The sequence below is a fragment of the Manis pentadactyla genome, chromosome 4, assembly GCF_030020395.1.
Source record: "Manis pentadactyla isolate mManPen7 chromosome 4, mManPen7.hap1, whole genome shotgun sequence".
Classification (NCBI taxonomy): Eukaryota; Metazoa; Chordata; class Mammalia; order Pholidota; family Manidae; genus Manis; species Manis pentadactyla.
Genome location: NC_080022.1, coordinates 26,928,880 through 26,956,379, shown reverse-complemented (window position 1 = coordinate 26,956,379; position 27,500 = coordinate 26,928,880). Strand labels below are relative to the sequence as shown.

At 34.4% G+C, this 27,500-nt stretch overlaps 1 protein-coding gene across 9 annotated transcripts in view; it reads right to left on the bottom strand.

Annotated features, from left to right (window-relative positions):
- The window catches only part of ZMYM4 (zinc finger MYM-type containing 4), a 190,647-nt gene that overhangs the window by 4,691 nt on the left and 158,456 nt on the right, over nt 1–27,500 (bottom strand). For 8 of the 9 annotated variants that reach the window (XM_057499994.1, XM_036911942.2, XM_057499995.1 and 5 more), the window contains 15 exons: nt 26,827–26,999; nt 26,132–26,282; nt 25,434–25,574; nt 25,075–25,112; nt 24,052–24,196; nt 21,784–21,902; nt 21,221–21,392; nt 19,192–19,245; nt 18,582–18,761; nt 17,749–17,843; nt 13,942–14,113; nt 13,669–13,764; nt 9,716–9,867; nt 2,831–2,942; nt 1,197–1,445 (listed from right to left, as the gene is read on the bottom strand). In XM_057499994.1, the coding sequence (XP_057355977.1) occupies nt 1,197–1,445; nt 2,831–2,942; nt 9,716–9,867; nt 13,669–13,764; nt 13,942–14,113; nt 17,749–17,843; nt 18,582–18,761; nt 19,192–19,245; nt 21,221–21,392; nt 21,784–21,902; nt 24,052–24,196; nt 25,075–25,112; nt 25,434–25,574; nt 26,132–26,282; nt 26,827–26,999 (2,049 nt within the window). Of the gene's footprint in view, nt 1–1,196; nt 1,446–2,829; nt 2,943–6,934; nt 7,051–9,715; nt 9,868–13,668; nt 13,765–13,941; nt 14,114–17,748; nt 17,844–18,581; nt 18,762–19,191; nt 19,246–21,220; nt 21,393–21,783; nt 21,903–24,051; nt 24,197–25,074; nt 25,113–25,433; nt 25,575–26,131; nt 26,283–26,826; nt 27,000–27,500 lie in introns of those variants that run through there. The other variant, XR_008996962.1, reaches the window with a different exon arrangement.

Here is a 27,500-nt window from a genome sequence, read left to right as displayed (position 1 = left end):
GAACATCACAATTATTCTTTACAGATTTTAGCTTTGGTCTTTAAATTCTCACAATCAAAATATGTATTTCACTCTTACCCTCTTATACCATTGAAGTAACAATATGATTTAGTGAATTTTTGAACTTACAATTTTGGTCAAAATTAATACATTTAATTTCTATCTAATTTAATTTAGTTCCATAATACCAATACTAATTTTTAAAAATATTATAACAACTATTATTTAATAGGTTATTTTTGGAATGCAAGACCATAAACCTTCTAATAAAATTGTCACTGCTATTATTCTACTGTGTACAAAAAGCAGTACAGATCTTCCCTGACTTACAATTGGGTTACAACCCAATAAATCCAACATAAATTGAAAATACCACTGAGTAAAAACACACATTTACTAAACCTAACCCTCCAAACATCATAGCTTATTAGGCTAGCCTACCTTAAACATGTTCAGAACACGTAAGATTAATGTACAACTGGGCAAAACCATCTAACACAAAGCCTTTTTATAATAAAGTGTTGAGGATCTCGCATAACTGAACGCTGTATTGAAAGTGGAAAAAAAGAGTGGCTGTAAAATATTGGTAGTTTACCCTTGTGACTGCACAGCTGACTGGGAGCTGGGGTTCGCCACCACTGCCTGCCATCACGAGAGAGCACCCTATTGCACATCGCTAGCCCAGGAAAACATCAGAATTCAAAATTCAAAGTGTGGTTTCTTTTGAATACAAGCCACTTTCACACCAGCATTAAGTTCAAAGAACTTAGGTGAATCATCATTAAGTCAGGAGCCATCCATACTCTCTACCAGCTTTTAAGTTCCTTTATAATTTAATAGTGGTAACTAAAAAGAGGTGCTCTGATCAAGAAAAAGATTAAGAAACAGATTTGCTACTAAGTCAGTGAACGTCAACCTTGGTTGTATATTTAAATTCCCCAGGAAGTTTTAAAATGCAGATTATTTGGGCTCTATCCTACACCAACTAAATCAGAATTTCTAATTTAAAAGTTAATAAAAATATTTTGAAGCAAGCCTTTAACCTAGCCCTGACAATAAAGGAAAGCATTTGTTACACTAAAGCTACACTCTTCCACATCAAGATTAAACCAAGATTAAAAAAGCCCCTCTGCTTAAGTCTCCATCTGAATACTAATAAGGCATCAAAGAGAAATCTTACAAACTCCACCACAAACCTGATTCTGACTCCTGCTTCTGTAAAGGTGGGAAGAACCTCAGATAGGTCATTTTGGTACTGTATTTCAGAGTCCTGGTCCGTCTCATCACGTGGGCAAAGGAAAGCTTCAAGTGCTCAGTAACATTCTTTAGCTGAAAATATTTGGTATTGAAGAAAAGGAGCGTGTTCAAGAGGACAATTGGTGAATAAGCGCCCAGCTGTTTGCACTCCCACAAATGCTCTTCTTCGATGCGAGAGAACATGTAACCTGGAGTGAAGGAAGGGGGGAAGAGAAATGGTACTAAGTTCCTGCTAAAGAGGACTATGTAGTTTCTCAAATTCTTAGGAAGATATGAAGGAAAAGACTGATTGTTCCTCTCTTTTCCCCTCTTCCTTATACAGAAAATCACGAAAGACACCACAAGGGCAGATGATTCCACTGAAGCAAACATTATTGAGCATTCCCCGGAAGCAGTTTTAATCTATTGTTATTTTAAGCCAGGGGCTGGCAAATTTTTTCTGCAAGGAGCCAGATGGTACATATTTTAAGAAGATAACGAGCTGCAGACAATACATAAACATGTGTGGCTATATATTAATAAAATTTTATTTGTAGACACATATTTGAATTTCGTGTAATTTCCACGTGCCACAAAATATTAATTATCCTTTGGATTTTCCCCAACCATTTAAAAATGTAAAAACCACTTTTAGCTCAAGGACTATACAGAGACAGGCAGCAGGCCATATCTAACCTGTGGGCAGCAGTGTGCCAAATCCTGTTTGAGATCATTACACTTACTCTTAACTAGGTTCCCTTTTATTTAAGATCATTAGAAGGCAGATAGCTCGCTTCCTCCCACCCCCTATTATTTTCAATTTATAGTAAGAGTGATTACTTCATGATGACTTATCTGGGATTTTTCTTGAAAAGCAGAGGTCTTACAGAAGAATTAAAATAAGTATACTTTTAAAGCACCTTCTTCATGGTAACACTTTAAAGGCAGATCTTTCCTAATAGTCTCTCCCTAATCCTCTTTGTTGCTGCTTCTGCCTTTTACTCTTGGAGAATATCCACAATGTGACTTATTACTTTCAAATCTATGCCCCTAGTCCCTTCTTTGAAGGCTGAATGTATCAAGCCCCCACAGTGCTCAGAATGCTTCAAAGGTAACCTGTAGCCCAAAAGAAAGGAGAATACACTCCTGTGCATCCCATCCAACCTCCCCATTCACAGCTGAGGAGCCTGAGACCAGGAGTTGTCCAACCACCTACAGTCAAAAATAATTTGAGGATGAAAAATGAGCTCTTTTACTAGCCAATTCAGAGCATTTCCTGTAATATTGAAGATCCACTCTAACAGGTAGAGTGTGCAGTTTTACCAACACTAGCTGATCACACTCGGTTTCTATAAAGTCAATGTAACCTCCAGTTGTTTATTTTCAACAGTTGGTATCTATACATGCACTGAATGGAAGTTACAGTTTTACTAAAATAGTCAATAATAAGCTGAAGACTTTGTCTTCAAAAGTCCAAGATGTTATCAATCAGGACAGAAATGTACAATGAACAATCTTCTAAAAGATAATAAAATTTAAGCAATTTAAGAAGGCACATCATGAAAAGAATCAAAATAGAAAATCATCATCCTACCATTAGGAAGTATTGTAGGTTCCCATATTTTCAAGAGTTTGGTAAGTTCAATCATAAATCTGGAATAGGGCTCAGTAAAAATGTTATCTATTCTACCATTTTCAAACAGGTACTATAAGAGAAAAAAATGGAAACATATATGTTGATACAAAGAAACACAAGTTTGTTTGTTTTTTTAAGATTATTTTAAGGAGTATAGTTCACCCTTACTTTTGGCCCTTAGAGTATCATAAACCATTTTAAGGATACTTGTTAAAATAGCAGGCAAGCTAAAGTTCCCTTTCACATGAATTGGTATCTCAAGTGCTGAGCTTACAATTTTCTATTTCCTTATTAAAACAGGTGTTACAGAGTAACTGTAATATGTAAAATAAGTACCTTTTACTCAACTCATGAAACTGATACACCAAACATCGGTCCTAATTCCTAGCTCCCAAATATCTTTCTAACTCACAGTGTCTATCTGCAGATGTGCTCTGTTAAGTTTTTGCTTGTTTTTACCCTAGATATAAGATCACTTCCTGAAATAACACAGTTAGCCTGTGTTAGGTGACCTGAGGATTTCCAAATTTAAACATTGTTTGGAGCCTTCTAACCACAGCTTTCAGCTCTCCACCCCACAATCCAGCCTTCACGAAGTTCATATCTAAGTATATGCCATAAAACTACATCAATTACAGCCATTAAGAACCATATCAAAGGCTGAGAAATAAGTAACAGTTTAGGTAAAGCATTCTTTGAAAACATTCTGCAGGTGCAAGGCAGGTCAAATAAAATCACTCAGAAAACACAGTGAGCACTTACAGAGTAACACAATGCAGTGCTTACTTACATGCTGAATTTTTTCTGTTTTTCAGATTGTTGTTTTAAATGGACTTATCTATGGCTATCTTGGTTTCCTGCTTTTCTATAAATGTATGACTTGGAGAAAATTTTTATTGCCACTTAAGTTTATTCTGGCTAATAAAAACTATATACCATTTGAATGTGCATTTTTATAGGCCTCATCAAAGGCAATTTATAATTGTACTGCCAGATGACAGTTTTGTTGAAAAGTATCATTTTTCTTCTTTTAATAAAGTTATTATAACTTAAAAATATATCCTCATTATGAAAAAAATTTAAAATACAGAAGAAGTGTAAAAAAGACAAACTCACTACACAAAGGCAACTACTACTGACACTCAAGGATATTTCAATGTTAAAAAAAAATTCTTTTATAAATACCTAGAATTGAGCTTTGTACATTTATTCAAAGACATGAGGTACATATAATATAAAATACATGTTTTGTTTTGTTTTTTTACTCACTTCCCCCCGATCAGGGACAAGAAAAGAAATGCTTTTACTTGTCACTTCTGTTCAAGATTGTATTGGAAGTCCTAGCTAGTGTAATCAGGAACAAAAAAAGAAATAAAAAGCATTTGAACAGGAAAGGAAGAAGTAAAACTATCTCTGTTTACAGATGACATGATCCTACATATAAAAAAATTCTAAAGAATCCACAAATACTAGTTATCAGAGCTAATAAATAAATTTAGTAGCAACACGAAAACCAGCTGCAATAAGCAATCCAAAAAGGAAATTAAGAATTCCATTTACAATAGTATCAGAAAGAAAACATAAGAATAAATTTAACCAAGGAGGCACAGGACTTACACACTTAAAACCACAAAAAACTGCTGAGAGAAATTCAAGAAGACCTAAGAAAAGCATCTCATACTCATGGATCAGAACACACTAATAAAATGGTAATATTCCCCAAAGCAATCTATAGATTCAATGTAATCCTATCAAAATTCCAATAGCCTTTTTTTTCTCCACAGAGGTGGAAAAGCCCACCCTAAAAGTCATATGGAATTGCAAGGAACCTTGAATAACCAAAAGAATCTTGAGGATTCACGTTTTACTTCCAGATTTCAAAACTTACTACAAAGCTACAGTAATCAAAATACCATGCACAGAAGAACAGCCATGTAGACCAATGTATCAGAATTAAGAGTCCAAAATAAACATATACGTATTTAGTTGATTCTTTACGTCAGGACCATTCAACAGACAAATAACAGTCTCTTCAACAAATGGTGTTGGGTGAACCGGATATCTACATATACAGTTATCCCTAACTCACATATATCCCTACTTCATACAAGATACAAAACTTAATTCAAATGGGATCAATGACAAACATTAGAGCTAAAACCATAAAACTCTTAAAACATAGGGATTAATCTTCATGAACTGGAATTTGGCAATGGATTCTTAACACCAAAAGCAGAAGCAACAACAACAAAAAATAAAATGAACTTCACATCAAAATTAAAAACTTTTGTGCAAACTCAATCGAGAGTTATCCACAGAATGGGAGAAAATATCTGCAAATCACTTATCTGATAGGAGATTTTAATATCCAAATTATATAGAGAAATCCTACAACTGTATTGGACAAACAGTATTAACTGCATTAAATTGGACAAATTTAATTGGGCAAAGGACTTAAACAGAATTTCTCCAAAGATATGCAAAGGCTAACAAGGACATGAAAAGATGCTAAATGTAAGTCATTAGGGAAATGTAAATCAAAGCCACAAGGAGATACCACCTCATACCTAAGAGATGACTGTCAGAGAACAAAACAAAAGCAGAAATTTACAAGTGTTGACAAGGCTGTGGAGATAACTGGAACCCTCATACATTGCTGCTGGGAATGTAAAATGGTGCAGCCACTGTGAAAAATGGTCTGGTGGTTACTCATCAAGCTAGTCACAGGGCTAGTCACATGATCAAGCAATTCCACAATTAGACATATACCCAAAAACACTGAAAACAAATATTCAAACAAAAATTTGTATGTGATTTCACAGCAGCACTCATTACAGCCAAAAGGTAGAAACAACTAAAATGTCCTTCAGCAGATGAATGGATAAACAAAATGTGTATCTAATAATGGAAAATTATAAAGCCACTAAAAAGAACAAAGTACCGATTCATGCTGTAACATGGATGAACCATGAAAACATATTAAGTGGAAGAATGTATATACACGGTATGTGACCAGACACAAAAGGCCACATGCTGCATAATTTGTACATGAAATATCCAAAACAGGCAAATCCATGGAAACAGAAAGCAGAGATATGCTTACAAGAGACTGGATGGAGCAGGTAATGGGGAGTGACTGCTTAATGGGTATGGAGTTTCCATTTAGGTGCTAGAATTAGATACTGGTGATGGTTGCACAACATCATGAATGTACTTAATGCCACTGAACTGCACAATTTAAATTACTGAATTTTATGTTATGTGTATTTTAACACAATATAAACATCACACTACACATATAGTTCTACAAGTTACTTTTTAAAATGTATATTTTGTTAAGTCTTCCATGTCAACATGCATAGAGGCAATTCATTCCTTTTTAACTACTGATGGTATTTAATAGTCTATTAACATACATAGGACATATTACAGTTGATCAAAACATTCATTATTCTTTTGACAAACACTTTAGGTTTCCAATTTTTTGCTGTTAAAAACAATGCTCCAATGAAAATACCAGTGCCTATCTTTCTACTTCTCTGGGGAGAGATGCTGATGAATGGACTTGCTAGACCGAAGAATCTACATGCATTTAAAGTTTTAACAGCAATTGTTAACTTACCCTCTGAAAAGTCCTCCAACAGTACACATGTATCTTCACTAGTATTTGGTATTATCAAACTTCTCAATCTTTCAAATTTTTAATCCATCTGATAGGTGAAAATTTTCCCTGATTACAGTTGAGCATCTCTTTGTATTAGAAACGCAGTCCAAAACAGTAATCATAAGTATGAACCCTGAAGTTAAATCACCTGGGTTCACATCTTGGGCCCACCACTTAACCACCTGAGAACTTAGGCAAGTTAATTTAACTCACTATACCTCAGGTTCCTCAGCAGAAAATGGTGATAATAGTTCTTACACGTCAAAGGGCCACACTAACAATTAAGTGAGTTAATATATGAAATGGGCTTATATTAATACATAGCATACATAGTAATGATTGTTAGGTATTCCTGGTACATTTTGCCTATTAACAATCTGTTTTCTTCTGTTACTTACCTAAATGTTTCTTTTGCCAATTATTCCCTTCCCAGCTAATGTTAACAGTGGTGGTCCAGGTGTTATTACAGTTGAGTTTAGTTTCTTTCCTTACATTTTTATGTATTTTCAAAATTCTTTAGAATTAGCACAATTATTTTTATAATCAGAAAAAAATAAAAAAAGAGGAAGCACATTTCAGATGTCAACATAAGTAACCTTTTTAATTTCCTTACAGTTAAGAAAAGTTTATTTCTTGTCAAAACTGGTAAAGGTTCGTAACATTTACTTTCTATAACAACCTAATAATTTGTTAACTTATGACTTCTTGTTAATTGTATTGTTATATAAAAGCCATTTATGAATATAAACAAATAACAGGACAAATATACTAGAAAAAAAACTTTCATAGGTTTATCATTTGTCTCACAAAGTAGAGTTTATTTTATATATAGCAGAATGTCTGACATGTAAAGTACTCAAATCTTTCTGAGATCATAGCAATGACCACATTATATTTAAGTTAGAATATTAATAATTACCACAAAACATCTTATTTCTTGATACTCTGAATTGATAAAAATTAGAAAATGTTTTTAAGATCCGTAGTATTATGAACTCCCAAAACACAGGAACTGTGTTCAAAATTCTTCATAATATCTCCCTGAGAAAAATGCACACATGGCACCTAACAGGTGTTGAAAGAACCTATAAAAGTCCTCTCATATGCTACTTAAAAGTATCTTGTAAGTCTAGAAACTGGAACAATATATAATAGGAACTTATTAAATAAAGGTGCCAATTGACTCCATGGGAAAATGAATGCTTTTTACATACCTAGCTACCCATAATAAATGTTACTCATCCAAAATAAGCTTGTATCATGTACAAAAATGAATTTCAGATGTATTAAAGACGTCAATCTTAAAATAATTTTTTTAGAGAGAAATTTGTGAGAATTTAAATACAAGTAGGAAGATCATCCAAAGCAACATGGAAAATCCAGGAATAATAAAGGAAAGTATACATATATTAGACCATATAAAAAGGAGAACATTGAATGGCAAACATAAGAAACAAAAACTGAATAAATTATCAGAGAGATTCATTTCAAAGACTCTACATATTAGAGTTAATACCCCCAATATAAAAGAGATCCTAGAGATAAAAAAGAAAAATCCAAATTACTGACAACATGAAAAGACATTCTACTTTACAAAACTGGAAAAATACAAACTGGCACCACAAGATGGCTTTTTTAACCCATAGGAATAATAAGCATTAAAAAGAGAAGAAGCAAAGAGGATTCAATGTGCTCTCACACAGAGCTGGTAAAACTGTAAATTCCTATAACCATTCCGGCAAGTAATCTGAGTATCTTAGAACTGGAAAAGTACATATACCTGGAAATGAAAGTACCAATTCATCAGGTATACAAACAAAATATTTACTGAAGCACTGTTTGTAAGTGTAAAGAGGGAAAAAAAACCCTGAATCTATAAAAGAGAAAAGGCTGAATAATTGATATAGTCGTACTCCATCATATTATGCAGCTTTTTCTTATAGAAAGGAGTCTGATTTATATTCACCTGGATGGATGCACAGACTGAGAAAAGCTGCAAAAAATGGGTATGGGATGGACCCCATTTTGCTAAAAAATAAGCAGAACAAAAACTATTAATATTTACACACATGTACAAGAAGGCATAGAAGGACACTTATGCTGCAACACTGGTTACTCTCAGGGTGGGACTGGAGGTTGAAAAATCTTTCTTTATATGCCTTCACTGTTTTCAGTTACACTGAGCACATACTACTTTTGTAACTAAAAAAAAATTTTTTTTAAGAATAAATGTCTAAATAAAATAACACCCCTCCCCCATATAAATGGAAGAAGATTTGGCAAATACACTAAAGAAAAAAATCAACAACACCCAGAGTTCTACCACCCCGGGATGATAAGTCACTGTTAACATTTTTGGTTCCCTGCATTTTATTATGTATATAATGTGACTGGTTTTTAAACCACTATATGTTAGCACATAGTGATAAGACATACAATTGGTACTATGCTTTTGTTCATTTAGGCTTTAATATTAATATTTTAACATCTAGAGGTCACTTTGTAAACAATTTTTATGGCAACACATTATACAACTTTATAAATATACTGTAATTCACTTAAACATCACACTTTGGTGGATATTGAGGTTATTTCCAATTCTGAGCACTGATGTCTGAACTTCAGAATTAGCTTCAACAGACTCCCAAAAAGGGTGAAAGAGTATGAACATTCAAAAATATTTTTGAAACATGCTCAAAAATGCTTTCTAATCAAAGTATGTACTAATTACCACTAGCTATGAAGGCAAGCACCAATTTCACAGAACTTGTATTAGCAATGAGTCTTATTTTTTTATTTTTGCTAATGTGACAAATAATGGTATATCTATTATTTTAATTTGCATTTAAAAAATTTAAATGAGACTGCATGATTTATATACATACATATATACACACAACAGTCACTATGTCACTTCTTTTGTGAATTGCTATTTTATGCCTTTTTTGTCCATTTAACAATAAAATGCACCACCCTCAATTTGTTACTCTATTACAGTCTCCACTTAGCTCACAAAAGGGTGGGTATATAGGATCAAGACTTTTAAACAGGGTTGGTGGTTCACTAAGAAAAGAGTATAGGAGCAACTAAACAAACAATACCCACTATAATTTTTCAGCTTAATTCACAAGCAGAATTAAAAATGCAATCTATTTTACAACAATTATTGAATTTGATACCTGCTGAATTCCAAGGCACAAGTATAAGATACTGTCTGGATCATATTTTTCACCATTTGGTCTCCGCACCTCTTGGATAAACTGGCACAAGCCCAAACTCAACTCAGCAAAAGTGCAGGATAGGATATCTTCCTTCAGCTTAACAGAGCGGGCTGTGGAGAGGCAGAAAAAGTTTGGATTACCTTATAAGATACATAGCAACATTACCTGATTCACAGAATAAACACAGACTACTACTGTGCCCCAGGCATTGTAGTGTATACTAGTGAATACATGGATTAAAGACAGATCTTATATCAATATCAAATAAAGATATACACAGTGCATATGATGTAATAAGTGCTAGGACAGAGGTTTTATTTAAACAAGATTCTATGAAGGCAAATGAGGGGGATCTAATGGACAGGAAAGGTTAAGGTTAGATTCTGGAGGCTGTGATACTAATGCTGGATCTTGAAAGGTGAAGAAGAATTAAACATGTGGATAAAGAATTCCAATCTGAGGTTACAGAAAGATTTGCTAAAGCATATTCCATAAAATACTGGTCATGTGAGAGCAGAAGATTGGGTTTCTAAGATCTCATAAATCTGAAAAGCAGCAGCATATTATATATCTGCCTTTAAAGAATTCACAATAGTTTCAGTGTATTAAGGGCTCTAAGGATATTTGCAGAAAAGAATGTTGTTTAACTTTAATTGTTAGAATACAGAACACTTCAAATAATGTAACAACTTCATGCCCTTGGAAATGCTGGAATAAGGCATGTGCAGAGCCACAAGAGTGAAAAGGTTCAGGGGATATGGGTGTACCAGAGAAAACAGATGGGGGCAGATTGTGGTAAGCCTCATATATGTATTAAGATTTAGAAGACAACTAAGAACTGAATTAATTTGAAGCAGAGGAAAAATTCCATGACAAGATGGCGGCGTGAGTAGGGCAGCAGAAATCTCCTCCCAAAATCATACATACTTTTGAAAATATAACAAATACAACTATTCCTAAAAGAGAGACCAGAGGATACAGGACAACAGCCAGGCTACATCTACATCTGTGAGAACCCAGTGCCTCGTGAAGGGGGTAAGATACAAGCCGCAACCCGGTGGGACCCAAGCAACATCCCTACCCCAGCTCCCGGCAGGAGGAGAGGAGGCGGAGTGGGGAGGAAGAGGGAGCCCAGGACTGCTGAACACCCAGCCCCAGCCATCCGCACCAGAGCACAGACACACAGTGAGTGGTGTACTGGATATTAGGGAAACGGAACAGTAAAATCTGTGACTGGATCCCTGCAGACGGCGCCCCTGGGACAAAAGAAAAGCGAGTGCTTTTTGAAAGTCTTAACGGGACAGGGGCCTCACAAATGGGTGGACTCGTCCTGGTACACTCGGCCCAGCAGCTGGGAATCCTGAGGAACTCCGGCGTCCCAGCCCCTTGGGAGGCAGCACAGCTTGGAGGCCCCTCACTGCGATAAACAGCCCGCTACAGCTGCCGAGCAGCCTGAGGCCGGCCACACCCACAGCAGCCGCCCAGAGCCTCCTCCAGGAGCGCAGCCACCTGGGCCAGTCCCGGGGCCACCCGGCGAGCAGCTGCCCGGCACAGACAGAGCAAGCTGGGACAGGGCATGAAGGAGTGCTGTTCTCGCAGGAGAGCACACCCTGCGCATCTGCCTCTCCCCGCAAGGCTCTGGGCTGCCCCGACGTCTGCTCTCAGTGTGCGGGGATCCGACACAGGCAGCGGAGAGAGGCAGGGTGACCAGCAAGCAGGAAGGAACTTTGTTCTCCCAGCTGACACACACACTACCTGTCTACAACTACCTCTGTCACCATGAAAAGGCAGAAGGATTTGGTCCAGTCCAGAATCACCCAGACAATCCCCGAGAGAGGAGGGCCTGGGGAAACAGATATAACCAATCTTCCTGAAAAAGAATTCAAAATAAAGGTCATAACCATGCTGATGAACCTGCAGAGAAATATGCAAGAGCTAAAGGATCAAGTTAGGAGGGAGAATACAGAAATAAAACAATCTCTTTAAGGACTTAAGAGCAGCCTGGATGAGGTGCAAGAGAACATTAATGGAATAGAAATCAGAGAACAGGAATACAGAGAAGCTGAGGCAGAGAGAGATAAAAGGATCTCCAGGAATGAAAGAATATTAAGAGAACTGTGTGACCAATCAAAATGGAACAATATCTGCATTATAGGGGTACCAGAAGAAAGAGAGAGAGACAAAGGGATAGAAAGTGTCTTTGAAGAAATAATTGCTGAAAACTTCCCCAAACTGGGGGAGGAAATAGTCTCTCACACCATGGAAGCCCACAGATCTCCCAACACAAGGGACCCAAGGAAGACAACAACAAGATATATAATAATTAAAATGGCAAAGATCAAAGACAAGGAAAGAGTATTAAAGGTAGCCAGAGAGAGAAAAAAGGTCACCTACAAAGGAAAACCCATCAGGCTATCATCAGACTTCTCAACAGAAACCTTACAGGCCAGAAGAGAATGGCATGATATATTTAATGCAATGAAACAGAAGGGCCTCGAACCAAGAATACTGGACCCAGCACAATTATCATTTAAATAACAAGGAGGGATTAAACGATTCCCAGACAAGCAAAAGTTGAGGGAATTTGCCTCCCATAATTTGAAGCAGAGGAATTATCCCACTGGAGTTTTAGAAATCCTACTGCAATAGGTTGGTCCACACTGTGGAATTAGAAATGGAACACCCTTTCTAGTCATTGTTCTTCTGTAGACAAGATTGCATGTTTCCAAAATACACTTGATCGCTTCCTGAGTTGGTTTTGAAAAAGGTATGTGGTGGTTCATGAAAAACCATGTTTGTCCTTTTTGCCCAAATACTTACCACCATGCCTGGTACATGGTAGATATTCAATCAATTTTTTGGATGAGTTAATTTTTTGGATAAAATTAGTAGACTACTGTACTCATTTCATGTGGCTACTACTGTATTAGGCCTGGTAGTCTACTACAATATTATCTTTCCAGTCTTACTACCCCTCTTTCTTTTTTAAAGCAAAGAATACTTGGCTCAAAGTGAGAGGTAAAAGGCCTGATGAACCCCCACGTATATTTGTATCACTTTAGAAAAGAGAGACTACACTTAATTTGCAGGAACTCAGTGAGTCAGTCACAGGACAATTAACTGCTCCAATATGGAGGGTCACGTGTATCCAAAAACCAACTAGACTGAAATATTAACTTATAAGCAATAGCAACATTACTTGATTCACAGAATAAACAATGACTACCACTGTGCCACAGCTGGGAATACATGCAAACACTCAGTTGTTAGAAGGTATAGGTGGAAAAGGCAAAAAATCTAGATACAGGACATACTAATCCCTTCCTGCCTCATCTCATTCCACTAAGACTGTGTAAGCATCTCACATAAAACAGATAGTAAGAAAGCAAAATGTAAATTGAAAACAAAAGTTTATAAGAGGACAACAAAACCAAAAAAGAAAAAAGAAGACCTAATGTGTGCTCTGAATTATACAATGTTGCTCTATTTGAACTGTTTATGAGTTCCAAAATTCCTGGTACCCTAAGTGAAACCCACAAACATGGTCATATAGGGCTTGCTGTCAGGAGAAATTCCTACAGATGACAGAAGGCCCTTCCAGGTATTTTTTTTAGGGGAAAAAAAAAGTTTCACATGGGCTTCAGAATGGCTCTTCTACAGATAAAGGGCTCGAGATGACAGACTTGAGCCATCTGCACAGTGTCAGAAAAAGAAAACTCCTTATACTTGCTTAATAAACTCATGATCAGAAGATACAACCCTTACCTTTTTAACAGCTTTTTATAATTAGGAGCAGGCTATGAGTTTCTCTTTTTTTTACCATAAAGCTTCAAGTTTTAAATATTCCATTTAGAAATTTAAAATTGACAATGACATTAAAAGTAGACCATAAGGAGAGAAATGAGTTTTACCTCTACAGCCTGGCTCAGAGGATTCTTGAGAGACTACATGGTCTTGAGTACTTCCTAAGGGGTCAGAACATGGGCTAGATGAGGCATGTTCAATTCCTGGCAAGAAGAGAAAAATAAATGAGAAGTTTAAGATGGAAAAAAATTTAAGTAAAGCCAAAACCAAAGTTTTATGGGACTCTGACCTAGTGTATCTTTGAGTGCCCTTATGACCTTATTAATCTATATTCTCCCCCACCCCCTAAATCAAGACACAAATTTATGCTGTGTATTTACCGCCACATTTCGGATTCCCCTGCTCTTCCTTGGCATTTTTCCACTGAACCCAGTTCTTCCAGGCATTTACCCCATACATGTATTTCAGTGTCATCCCAGACACTGAGCACCCTTGAAAGGCTCCTTGAATAAGACTTCTGGGCTCCACAGCCACTATAGACTTCTTCCGCCCCTGTAAGAATTCCAAAAATTTACAGAATATAAAATTTAGTTTTGGATCTTGAGGAATCATGTTTCTCAAAGATAGAAAAGCCATACATTTAAAGAATTTGGAACTTAGAATTAATACTAAAGAGTCAAAATTCTTAGAGCTAGACAGAGATTGTGATTATTTAATCCAACTCATATGAGAAAAGTTGAAATGTAGATGACATCACAATCATTACTAACATTGAGTACTTAATATATTGAGTACTTAATATATTGAGTACATTTAGACCCACCCAATGAGGTATGTGTAACAGTTATTGCCATTCATGGTATATTTAATGGAACACACAAATAAAACATATTCTGGGCTATAAAACAAGCCTCAATAAAATCTCTTTGATGGAAGTTAAGCCAGAAACCAATAATGGAACATTAATTAAATCCTCAAAACTGGAAGTTAAGCAATACATTTAAAAATAATCTATGGATCAAAGAAAAAAACCACAATGCAGTTAGAAAATATTTTGAACTTAAGTGAAAATGAAAACAAAACATATCAAAATCTTTGTGATGGCACTAACAGTACTTACAATGACATTTACAGTATTAAAACATTTTTATGAAAAGTAGAAAAAAGTCTAAAAACCAGTAATACAAACTTCTATCTTAAGAAACTAGAAGAAGACATTAAAACCCAGAGGAAAATGGAAGAAATAATAAAAGAACAAAAATCAATGGTAAAAAAGATAAGAGAAAAATCAGTAAAACTAAAAGCTTGTTCTTTTATAAGATTTAAAAAATTGATAATCTCTAGCCAGAATTACCAGGAAAAAGAGGGAGAAGATACAAATTAGCAACACCTGATTCTACAGACATTAAAAGGTAATAGGAAAATATTGTCAACATCCTCATGTCAATAAACTTGACAACTTAGATGAAATGAACCAACTTCTTAAAAAACACTAACAAAGCCTGTTATAAGTGAGAAGAGATACGGGACCTAAGTAGCCACAGAAACTGAATTAACAGTTCGAAACATTCCCATAAAAAATCCCAGACCCAGATGGACGAACTGTTGAATTCTACCCCTGTTACAGAAATTATATATTATATAAATTTTATTTCAGAACATAGAAGAGAAACAAAACACTAACTCACTTTATGATGTTACCATTATCCTGAGAGCAAAGTCAGATAAAGTCATTACAAGAAAACTCTACGTATGAATATCCTTCTTAAACAAAGACACTTAAAACCTTAACAGAATATTAGCAAAGGAATCCAGCAATATATAAAAGAATAAATACATTATACGAAAGTAGCATTCTTTGAATGAATGCAAAGTAGATTTACCATTTTAAAAATTAGGCATTTCACCATTTTAACACAATCAGGGGAAAAAAAAATACATGAGCATCTCAACAGATGCAAGAGATCTACCTGACAAAGATGAGCACACAAAAACTCTCAGCAAATTAGAAAAAGGAGAGAATTTTCTGAAACTGAAAGAGGCCATTTATGAGAAACCTAGAGGTAATATCATTATTTCATGTTGCATGGCTCAACACATGCCCTAAGACTGGGAAGAGGCCCAATGGTCTCCTCTCACCACTAATGTTCAACATTGTACTGAAGATACTAGCTACTGCAATAAATCAAGGAAAATAAAGAAAATGCATTAAGACTGGAAAGGAAAAATTGTCTTTATTTACAGAAAACATGACTGTCTAGGTAGAAAATCCTAAGGATTATAGTTGAGTAAAATATAGTACATGAAGTCAAAATACATAAACCATCTCTATTTCTATATGCTAATGAGGAACTCTAGAAAGTAAATTTTGTAATACTACTATTCACAATAGGATCAAAAAATTTTAAATATTAGATAAATTTAACAAAGGCTTGTACAATGAAACATATACAACATTTTGAGAGAAATTTAAGATGATATATAAATAATGGAGGAAGATAACCATCTTCATGGATTGGATGGCTCAAAATTACTAAGATGTCACTGTGCTTTCCCAGAGTGGTACTGAACAATTGGCTATCTATCTATCTATCTATCTATCTATCTATCTATCTATCTATCTATCTATCTATCATCTATCTAATCTATCAATGAACCTTGACACTTGCATAAACTTATACATAAAAAATATCTGAAAATAGATCACAAATATAAAGCTAAAACTTTAAAACTAGAAGAAAACTAAGAGAGTATCTTAGTTACCAATAATTTAGAGTAAGCAAAGATTTTTAGATGAGCTACTAAAAAGCATGAACCATAAAAGAAAATTGAGAAGTAGACTCTTTATTAGAATTAAAGTGTTGTTCTTCACCATTGAGAAAATAAAGTAGTAACAGAATAGGAGCAAATTCCTATTTGATAAAAGAATTATATCTGTAACAAAGAACACTTACAACTCATTAAAATGACAACCAATCCAGGAAAAAAAAGTGCAACAGTTTTGAATAGACACTTTACCAAGGAAGATACACAAATGGCAAATACGCATATGAAAAGATGCCCAACATCATTAGTCATTAGAAAAATAAAAATTAAAGCCACAATGGGGTATCACTACATATTCACTAGAATGACTAAAATTAAAAATCAACAGCACCAAGTATTAGCAAAGTCAAGGAGCAGACACCACTCTTACATTGCTGGTGATAACTCAAAATGGTACACCCACTTTGGATAAGTCTGGCAGCTTACTTGCAAAGTTAAAAATATACTATAAGACCTAGCAATCCTACTCCTGGATATTTTTTCTCACATGAAAATATTTATTTACAGAGATTACATTAGAATGCTTATAGCAGCTTTATTTGAAATACCTTCAAACTGGAAACAACCCAAATTTCCACCAACTGTTAAAGAGTAAATTGTTTGTCCATACAATGAAATGCTACTCAGAAATAAAAAGGAATGAACTACTAATACATGAAATAATATTAATGACTCTGAAGAACATTATGCTATAGCCTGACACAGATGACTTACAAATTATGTAATTCCATTTATATGAAATTTTAGAAAAGGCAAAGCTGTACGATTTTGTGTCAACCTATACCCAGATTAGTGGTTGTCAGGAGCTAGAGATGAAGACTGGCTGCAAGGTCACAAGGGAGCTTTCTGGAACAGTGTAAGCTTTAAGATGGTGGTGGTGATTACATACCAAATAGACCTGTCAAAGCCTATCAAATTTTTAAATGTAATTTCACTTAATAGAGCTAACTTATAAAAATATTTTTTAAATAAGGCTATTTTTCTTTTAATTTTGGTATGGGAAAGCCTTGTCAATAAGAAAATCAGTCCATATGAACTTCATTATTAAAATATGTTTAAAAAGTCTCTAGATTTAGAGACTTTAAAAAAAGAGAAAAGTCTATAACAAGAATAAAAGCTTTTGAAGTAAACAAAACACCCCTCAATTATAGAAACAATAATGAAGTGCCCTTGCTGAAAGAAATGTAAAATAAAAGATACTGTTTAAGAAGCAAAAGAAAAGCACAAAAACATGAGATTATAAATCACTGGATGGAATTCCCCAACCCCAGCTGTTACAAAGTTTTGTAAACAGCAGGAATGAATAACCACATACAGAATGAAGGGAAAAGAAAACACTAAAAAATTAAACTACTGCTTACTCTTCGTCTGGGCTGGGGGAAGCCATCTCTGTGTCGTCGTCTGGTTCGTGAACGTGCCTGGATTCCCTGGCCTTTATTCAGTGGGTCAAAAGATTCTATAATAATCAATAGAAAGCATAATGTGAGATACATAACTCACAGACTAAAAGACACACTGGGGGAATAATCAGGTAATCATCACTATACTCATTATTTTGTTTGGGATAAGTAAGGATTTTACAGTTGATCCTTGTACAAAGCAGGGGCTAAGGGTGCTGATGCCATGCACAGTTAAAAATTCATGTATAACTTTTGACTCCCCCAAAACTTAACTACTAATAGCCTATTGCTTAGCAGAATCCTTACCAGTAACATAAAGTTGATTAACATTTTGCATGTTACATTATAAACTATATTCTTACAATAAAGAAAGCTAGAGAAAAGAAAGTATTTCTTCAAATTGTCAAATATTCCCAAATAAATTTCCAATATATTTATTGAGAAAATTCTGCATATAACTGGACTTGTGAAGTTTAAATCTGTGTTGTTCAAGGGTCAAGTGTACTTGTATACTTAAGAGAAACAAAGGATACAGCACTTAAATAACAATTTCATTAACAATCAAGAAAACTATCATTACTGTGGGAAAGTTAAAAAAGCAGTTAACAAAAAAACAAACCTCAAAATTAGCAATTGATAAGAACAATATGGTACAAATGAACACCTTTAAAGGCAGGGACCACTTGTACCCTAGATTATCATCACACATTGTAACTACTTCATAATGTCAATTCAGAGTTGTACTTGTCTTCTAAAATAAAGGATTTTCAGTAGACAGATTACATTGCACAAACCTGATGGAAAATCTGCTTCCAGATCCTGTTCAGTTTCCCCTTTTGAAAACTGCTTTAATTCTGAATCAGCCTCTTGCACAGCATTTGACTTTAAGGCATAATGATTCAATTCTTCCTCCCAGCTATGTGGAGTAGATACTGCCTCTGATTCAAGATCACCACTGTATGTACTTCCTTGGTCTGAAATATACAGAAAACAAACAAAGACTCCAAATAAGACAGACTCTTGACATGCTCAGAAACCTTCATGAACCCCCCCTTAATACCAAAACCTGAGATATGGTTGCTGGTTACATAGGTACACTCAAGAATGAAGTAACCTGTTCACCAGCCTCACAGAACTGGATTCATTCTTGGTACACACTTTATTTATAGCTTTGTCTCAATTAATCCTTAAAACCAGTAGCTGAGGTAGCTTTTATTACAAATTAGCATACAATCATTACAATCATTACAAATTAGCACACAATCATATACATCTGATGCCCTCTACCAACAGAAGAAATTGCAAATATTAAATCCAAGGATGCTAATACTTTTTATGTGTTTGAACTATTAACAGAGAATAAACAGTATTTTTAAAATTCAAAATATATTTATAATTACAAACCTTTTTCAAATATCTTGGTGTCTAGAAAGAGTTCCTGCTCAGAAGTTTGGGATCCTTTAAAAAAAAAAAAGCACATAATAAAATGATTTATATGTATACACAAAGCAAATTCCATCTCAAATGAAATGACTGCACTGTGTACATGAATGATAGATACTTCAGAGCTCTAAGTGAACAGCCTTCATATGCAGAAAGAATGAGTCATTAAAAAAAATCAGCCATTAGTGGTAAATGCAGCCAAACAGTTTATGGCTGATAATGGTGGTTGTACCTCTAGACAGCAGTATGAAAGAAGTCATGGCAAGAGGAGCCTTTATTTTGGATTTTACACTCTTGTGCTATCTCAAAAAAAATTTTTTTTGCCATGAAACACACACACACTATATTTATTCACAGACTGATGAATCTGTTTTAAATTGCTTTTCCCCTCTAAGATATAATATGCTTTGCTACTACACTGAAACGCCAAGAGAGTTGGAACACAAGTTACAGGAGCAATCAGCACGTGGAACTAAACAGAACACTGTTCTATAAACCCGAAACTACTTTAAAAGTAAGATTAAAAGTATTAAAAAAACAGCTTTTTTTTTAAACCCAGAAAAATTGACTTTCCCTAAAATCAAAGATAAATTAGCCAGATCCCTTCAGTTGGAATTCATTTCTCCCCTTTTATGTTTCTAACCCATTTGACTTTACTTACACTACAGTGATTACAACTATCCTGAAGTTTAGTTTTGAAAGATTTTGTTTGTTCAATTGTAGACTAAAGCAAAGTCAGTATTTATACAAAGGAAGCACTTGATAAATGTTAATTAACTAAATGTGCATGGAGAAGCCCACATAAAATGAGGTTTATCATCAGGAATTGCTTGAACTTCCAGAACAGAAGTTAGAAAATCAAGAATAGGAGGAATATTCTAAGACACGAAAATCCACATATAAATGGGTTATAATTCTGCAATAATACACCAAAGAGCAAAATGAGATCAGAAACACTGAGATTATAACAAATAAGCTTTTTACCCATCTCTCAGAATATATAACTTACAAATTTACTGGCAACATAATTGAAAATTAATAGTTTTTTCAAATGCTCAGTGTTAAAAAAAATCATCTATCATTTATTATGCAATATCAAAACCTAGGTATATAAAAACTAACACTGAAAAAAAAAGTTATCTGGAAAGAATATTCCTTGGCTTAACAGTGATATACAAAAAGGTTCTTGCAAAAATTCACCTATGTATTTCAACTATCTTAAACACCATTTTCTCTATCTCTTACATCTGAAAATCAAGGAGGTACTAATTAAGGCTAGAAACCTTTCTGCAGTATGTACTACTGAGTCTGGTTAATATACTTTGCTTTGGAGTTAGACCAGTCTGGACTTGACTTCTAGTTCCATCACTTCTTGACTGCAAAACCAGGGCAAGTATAAAATACCCTATTTTCCAACAGGATATACTGAAAACATCTTATTTTCCAAATGAGGACTCTGAAGTAAACAGTAACCAACCAGAACTGCTGTTGTGAAGATTAAAAGAGGCAAGGCACATAGAGCATTTTAGGACAATGCCTAGAGTAAACACATTAACTTAACCACTGTTATTACTCTATACTCATAGAATGGGATTTATATGTAGGTTATTTTAAGCCAAAGTAGTTTTTCATCCTAAGTTTCTATTTACCTTCTGTCAACATGCTGAGTATTATACAACAGGGAATTCTTATATGGGGACCACAACGCTGAATACAGGGATAAAACCAGAAAATGATCATGAAATGGATTTACAGGTTATTTTTCTGGAACCATTAGGAACTAAAAACTATACTGAGTATCAGTTGCTTCCTTCATAAGGTAGAATAACACTTTCCTATGTATCAGTAAGTTTAACAAACCCACAGACTTGGTATTTAAACACAAATAAAAATTTTAGAAAAACCTTAACTGTCTGATACATAAAATTACTTGAGTTATGTGAAAATCTGAAGGTGTGTTTTTTCTTTCTTTACTTTAAAATATACCAACCTCCCTGGGATAAAGTTTTCTCCTTCTCTTCGTCTTCTGCAATCATTTCTGCCATCTCAAGGAGATCAGCTTCAAATGGATGTGAGGGAAGCTTTTCCTTAGTATCTTCAATACTCTCAGTCACTTTATCGTCATTATCCATTGAGGATGGGATAAGCATAGGGACAGGCATCTGAAAGACCAAAGACAGACTGAAGAGTTTCCTGGGCAATACATTTGTTGCAAAACTATTATTTGTGAGATTATTTAAGTACTAAAATAATAAATAAATTCAAAAGATACTTCTGCTACTGATTAAAATATTCCTGCTAGTAGTTTCTTCTATTTGAGTGGCCTGTGTATGAAACGTTTTAAAAAGCTGTATCATAGCCTTCTGTGAGAAGGCAAGATACAAACCAAATTCGTCCTTTATATACTCCATATTAAGTAATATAGTAATATGGTAATAGCGAGGATCAGGTATATTTTAACAAAGTGAAAGTTTCTTAATGGAGTTGTAAAATTTTAATTGATGAAAATCAGTATCATGTATATTCATTAGCCATCTCCAAATGACTACTCACTGGAACTGGAATTCCAAATGGGACTGGTGCATACTGAGTATAAAGATGAAGAGGTATGGGCACAAACACTGGTACAGGAACTGGCACGACAATGATCTGGGTCTGACTTGGAGTGTCTTCTAATGGAAAAAAAAAAAAAAGAATCACAAAAAACAAAGAGGGTTAGAAACAATATTTTAATAAAATTTTTGTATTATAGACTACAATACTAGAAGTTTACTGAAAGAAGAAATAACTGAGATAGCAAAGACAGGCTTGAGTATAACACTAACAAAAAGTGGGCAACACAGTACTATCAATAATGTGAGGATAAAATGAATGAATGAATAATCTGGATGATGAATGGAAAGGACTAGAACAGTGATCTTAGAAGAGGGGGTATGGAATACTGTTGACAGAATAAGGGCATGTTAGAAAGGAGATTACACAGGTTAAAGGGCCATTTTGGTGAGGCTATACTATACATTTTGAAATAATTTCTAATAGAGAGTGAGGAACTACTACAGATCTGTGAGCAGAGAGTAACATGATGAAAATGGCATTAAAGATTAATTTGGCTGCCATCTTAACATGGAAAACAAGTATATGAAGTATAAAAGTAGGGGGCAATTACAATTGATGAGAGCCTGAACTAAGGTGGTTATGAATACCAACAAAAAAATTTGTATTTACAACAGATGTTCTAAGGTATTTAAAATGAAAAGTTCTGTTTCTATATGAAACAGAATTTGGAAACTAACTTAAATAAAAATAGGGAAAAGCAAGGTGAATGGAGGACTTATTCAATTATTTAACCATTATTTACAGCATCCTATGTGCCAATATGTATGTAATTGTAAAATCATTGCTGTAGAAGAAAGGTAATGTTAGTGACAAGTGAAAAGTTGACAATTGACTAGGGTTACAGCTGGGAAATAATATGGGGTCAATTTTACCATGGTCCAGTGGACATTAAAAAAAAGATCTGATTAAAGATATCTGATAACTAAGCAACATAATACTAAGTAAGTCACTACTGATAGAGTAAAAATACAGGACTGAGTCCTCTATAGCCCTGCTATTCAGTGTGGCCCACGGACCAGTGGCACTGACATTATGGGGGATCTTGTACATGCAGTGCCTCCCATCCTACTGAATCAAAATCCACTCAACAAAATTCCCAAGTAATTTATATGCATATTAATGTCTGAGAAGCACTGGCCTACAGGATAACCTTCCAGATCTAGAAATCTAGGATTCTGTTCTAGTTTAAGAATTCTGGGACCTTCAGATGTCAGGAACTCCATAGACTTTCCCTAGTAAAACAACCAAAGGTGGCAAAAAATGTTAGAAAAAAAAAACTGCTTAAATATAAATGTTTTGGAAATTGTCCTAAGGGCATAAAGCAAATGTAGAAACATTTAATCAAGAAAATCTACTGAAACATAGTAAGAACAGTGGAAGTCTATGACGTTGATCTGCCATCTGCTTCATATCCCCACTCCAGCCAGCTCAACTTGACAGAAGCTCCATTCTGGGTAGGTGTGGCCAGGAAGAACTGGCTCTTAGCTCCCAATCAAGAGCAGGCCACCATCATTTCTCATCCCCTCCAACTCTGAGCTGAAGAGATTAATCTCTCGGTGAGTACAGCTGACAGGATACGGACTCCCTTTTCTCCACCCACAGAACAGAGTCCCTACTCCAGGAATGGCTGTCCAGGAGAACTGGGAGTCCACACCACCCTAACCCCAGATCCCTTGGAGGCAGAGATTCCAAACCAGAAGAGGCAAGCTGAGAAGGTCAGAGACTAGCACTGCGCCCAGCATCCAGAGAAGTAGTAGCTCAGAGATTTTTGCCTGGGGGAAAGGCAATTCATAAAAAAAGCCCTAAAGCTCTTCCCAAAGGAACTGACTTATTTGAAATAAGAGTATGGAAAAGTTCAAGCATAAGGGTGCTCTGGACAACAGCAGTTCCTCTTAATTAAGACCTTGTCTATACAATTCCAAAGTCTATTTAGCCCTAATACCACATTGTAATTAATAAGTAAATTAAATGAAGTAGTCACAGTATGGTATTATAAATTAACTATCTTCCCTTTGGCATAACCTGTTCAGTCTCAGATGGTGAAAATACCTAACTCAGGGATGTTGTGAGATCTAAATTGCAAAATGCATGTATAAGCAACCAAACACATTCTCTCAGAAATAGTAGGCACTCAATTAGTTTAAGTAGTTTCCTTACTTCCATATTCCTTACTCCTAAAAAATTAGGAAAGTGCAAGGAACATACCTGTCTGGCATTCTTTGTTTTGTGTATGTGGTTTGCAAGAGGTGGCTTTAGTCTGTGTGATGGGTTTACATAATAAAGCTTTATTCTTCAAAAGTCTTGGAGGCTGGGAAGGTGGAAGTTTCAGGGCATCTGTTTGTGTACTTGCCTAGTAAAAATAAATAAATAAATAATCAAAGAGGTTTTTAAAAGTTTATCATTAATTACAAGAGATACTGTATTTCAAAAGACATACTATAATGAAATTATAAGAAGACAAAGAACATAAATATTCAACACAATATGTAGGATATAACAATATTCCTGAAATATCAACAGCAATAAAGCAAATGTCTTGATAACTATTTGTCAACTCTGAATATATCAAATTACTAGTTCTGTTTACCAAGAAAAATGCTATGTCTATAAGACATTGATCAACAAGAATGCTGGCTGAGTTTAAAATGAGAACTGTTACTTCTTGACTGAGTTAAATCTTAGAAGACTTAGTTTCAAGGTAACTAGAAATAACAGAATCACTTTTTTATAACCTGAAAAGAGATGATGTGGAAGTCATCTCAGGAAACACTAGAAATGCTTCTATTCTAGTTACAAGTTTTTCCCACTATTTTCTTCTTCTTTTAAAGGAGACATAAAGCAAAAAATATTGAGTTAAAAAAAGCATAAAAGATTATGCTTATTTACAGCATAATCTACTTGAGGAACAAACTACATTTTATAATTTATTTACAGTATTACTACATTACAAAATGCCAAAAATTTTTATGCCTGACTTCTGTAAAATTTACTCTTAATTATGTACAATAAAAGAATCCTTCAATAATTACACAGAAATAGCAAGCATTCAAAAAAACTTTAGTACACAAAAGACCTCATTAACCAGAATATCCTGTTCCTGAACAAAGAGTAAATGAGCTCACAGAATTTATGTTATATAATAACAAAGGCAAATAAGCTTAGATATATTCATCCTGCAAAAAAATGGAAAATAGTGGCAATATCAATAAAAACATAAATGAAACTTACATCCCCAATGATTTTCGCTGTTACTGTTGGAACTGCACCTGATATAAAATACATATTTAGAATCTTATATAAAACATTGGCATTAAAAGCTGATTTTTGGACAATAAACAAAAAGTCTTATAATAAAAATATGTATTACCTTAGTTTAATTCAGAGAAAGACTAGCAAGGATAATATGAGAAAAAGAGATCTGGAAAATTTTATAAACTCTGTTTAATGTCCTAGCAGTCCACAGTGAGCCACCATTCTTAACATGAATGTGTCGAACACATGAAAATGATCATTGATGGAAAAAAAACAGAGAACCACTATATTCAACCTCAAAAACACTAAATAAATGCTTTCAAATTAAGTCATACCTTGTAAAACACTGTTAGAATTCACTGTGGGCTGAGCAGCAGGAGCACTTGCTAATGATACCACATTAGCTATAACTGGAGTTGAATCTTTTCTTAGAGATGGAGGTCCTGCTGAAGCAGCAGGCACCATGGAAATACTTGCTGATTAAAACAAACAAAAATAAGAAAACCTCATGTAATTTATATGCACATACACAGAACCCAATAACTCAAGGAGATTAAACAATGCTTTTAGGTTAGAGTAAATTCTGTTGGAGCAAAGTCACTTCAGGACTAACCAGGCCTTTTTCTATTTTTTAATTAATGAAACTTAGAAGTATTTCATGTACCATCTCTTGCTTAACTAAGCATGTGGTGTGTTTAAAATGCTGTGTAATTTAGACTCTAAGTCTTTCTTATAGCCTCAAATCCTTTATAAGGAAGTCAAGGTATATACATCCAATTACAAAATATTAACTGCCATTCTTACCCATAAAGTTCTTACAGAGTTTGACTCAATACGCTCAGAGAAAACTAAAAGAACTCATTTTTAGAGCTTTAATCTAAGATGTTAAACAAAAAGGGATGTGAATATTAATGTCATTTGCATGGAATGAAATTTACTTTTCATGAAACTTTCTGACAACTGTTTTAAAGTTTCTCATCTGTAGAACAGTAATTAGTTCCGGCATTGATCAAAGACTAAAGTTGAACTTTACCTGCATTGTTTTGTGAAGGCAGGTCACACATACTTTGCTGATTACAGAACATCAAGATACAGAGCAGGTTACAGAAATGTTTAATTTCTCCTCGCCATTTCAAGGACTCACTAAGTTTACCCTGTCGCTTACAACCGTCACATTTGGCCATCTGAAAAAGAAACAGATGATAGTAAAGGAATAAAAAACAAATTATCTATGGTCTGACAGAATAAAAGTAGGACACACTTAGCAAGCAAAGAAATTAACTTAGAATGTAGATCACAAAATGAAGGTCAACTATCCTAAATTGGTAAATCCTTATTTATCAATGGTTTTATATTAAACATTTTAAAAGTCACATTATTGCGATGACAATAAATAGTAAATTAAAAAACATACTGACATGAAAATAAGACCTATCTTCCCCCAAAACTTCAGAAGACAAATTCATTTTACTGAAATAACAAATGGATAAAATTACAGTTTTCAGTATTTTACTGTCTTAAGACTGGTATGTCTTCTACAAGGAAATTAAAAACAAAAGGAATTTAACTTCAGTGACATTAAAGCCTTAAATCTTATATTAATACCAAAGGAGAACATAATACATTTAATACTGAAAAGTTTTAAATTGCCCTTCACGCTGCATCAAACAATAAAAGGGAATAATTATGATCAAATTTGAAAAACCCAGGAATGTGAATCATATTTACCTGATAACAGAGAACTGAGAATTTGGACACGCATTCTTCACAACAGAACTCTTCCATCTTCCCTCCCACATTATTCTGTAACAATTTAGGAGAGGTCTGTAAACAATAACTGCACATTTTACAGTGATTTCCCCAGCGTTTTGCCAAGTCATGTTTATAAAGCAATTTGCAACCTAAAAAATCAGGGAAGATACAATCAACATTAGAAATACTAATTATCTATGTCTTTAACTTAAATGCTCTAAGACAAGGTTTTCACACTTGAATCCTCACCAATCAATGCTATCATTTTCTTTTTTAAAATGAAATAAGACAGGATAGAAATTATTAAAGTGCACCACATATAGTAAAAGTCAAGGTTTTTTCCATGATATTCTTGTTTTATTTGGGTATGTGATTATATACTGGGTCACAATGTAAAATATATTTCTTCTTTTGTGTTGTGATGAAACGGTTTGAAAGTCCATGAGGCTAATCTTGTTCAGTTTTAGAATATTCTAAATATATAAAATAGTCATCTACATAAGGAAGACAATCTACCTTATACTGATTTGCATATTCAGATCATTTACATGCAGAAACGTAATAGCTGTTTAAAACAAGAAACATATGATCTTAGGTGCTACCAAAATTTAAGGAGTTCCCTTTAGAAATAAGTGCAAGAACTAAAAGAT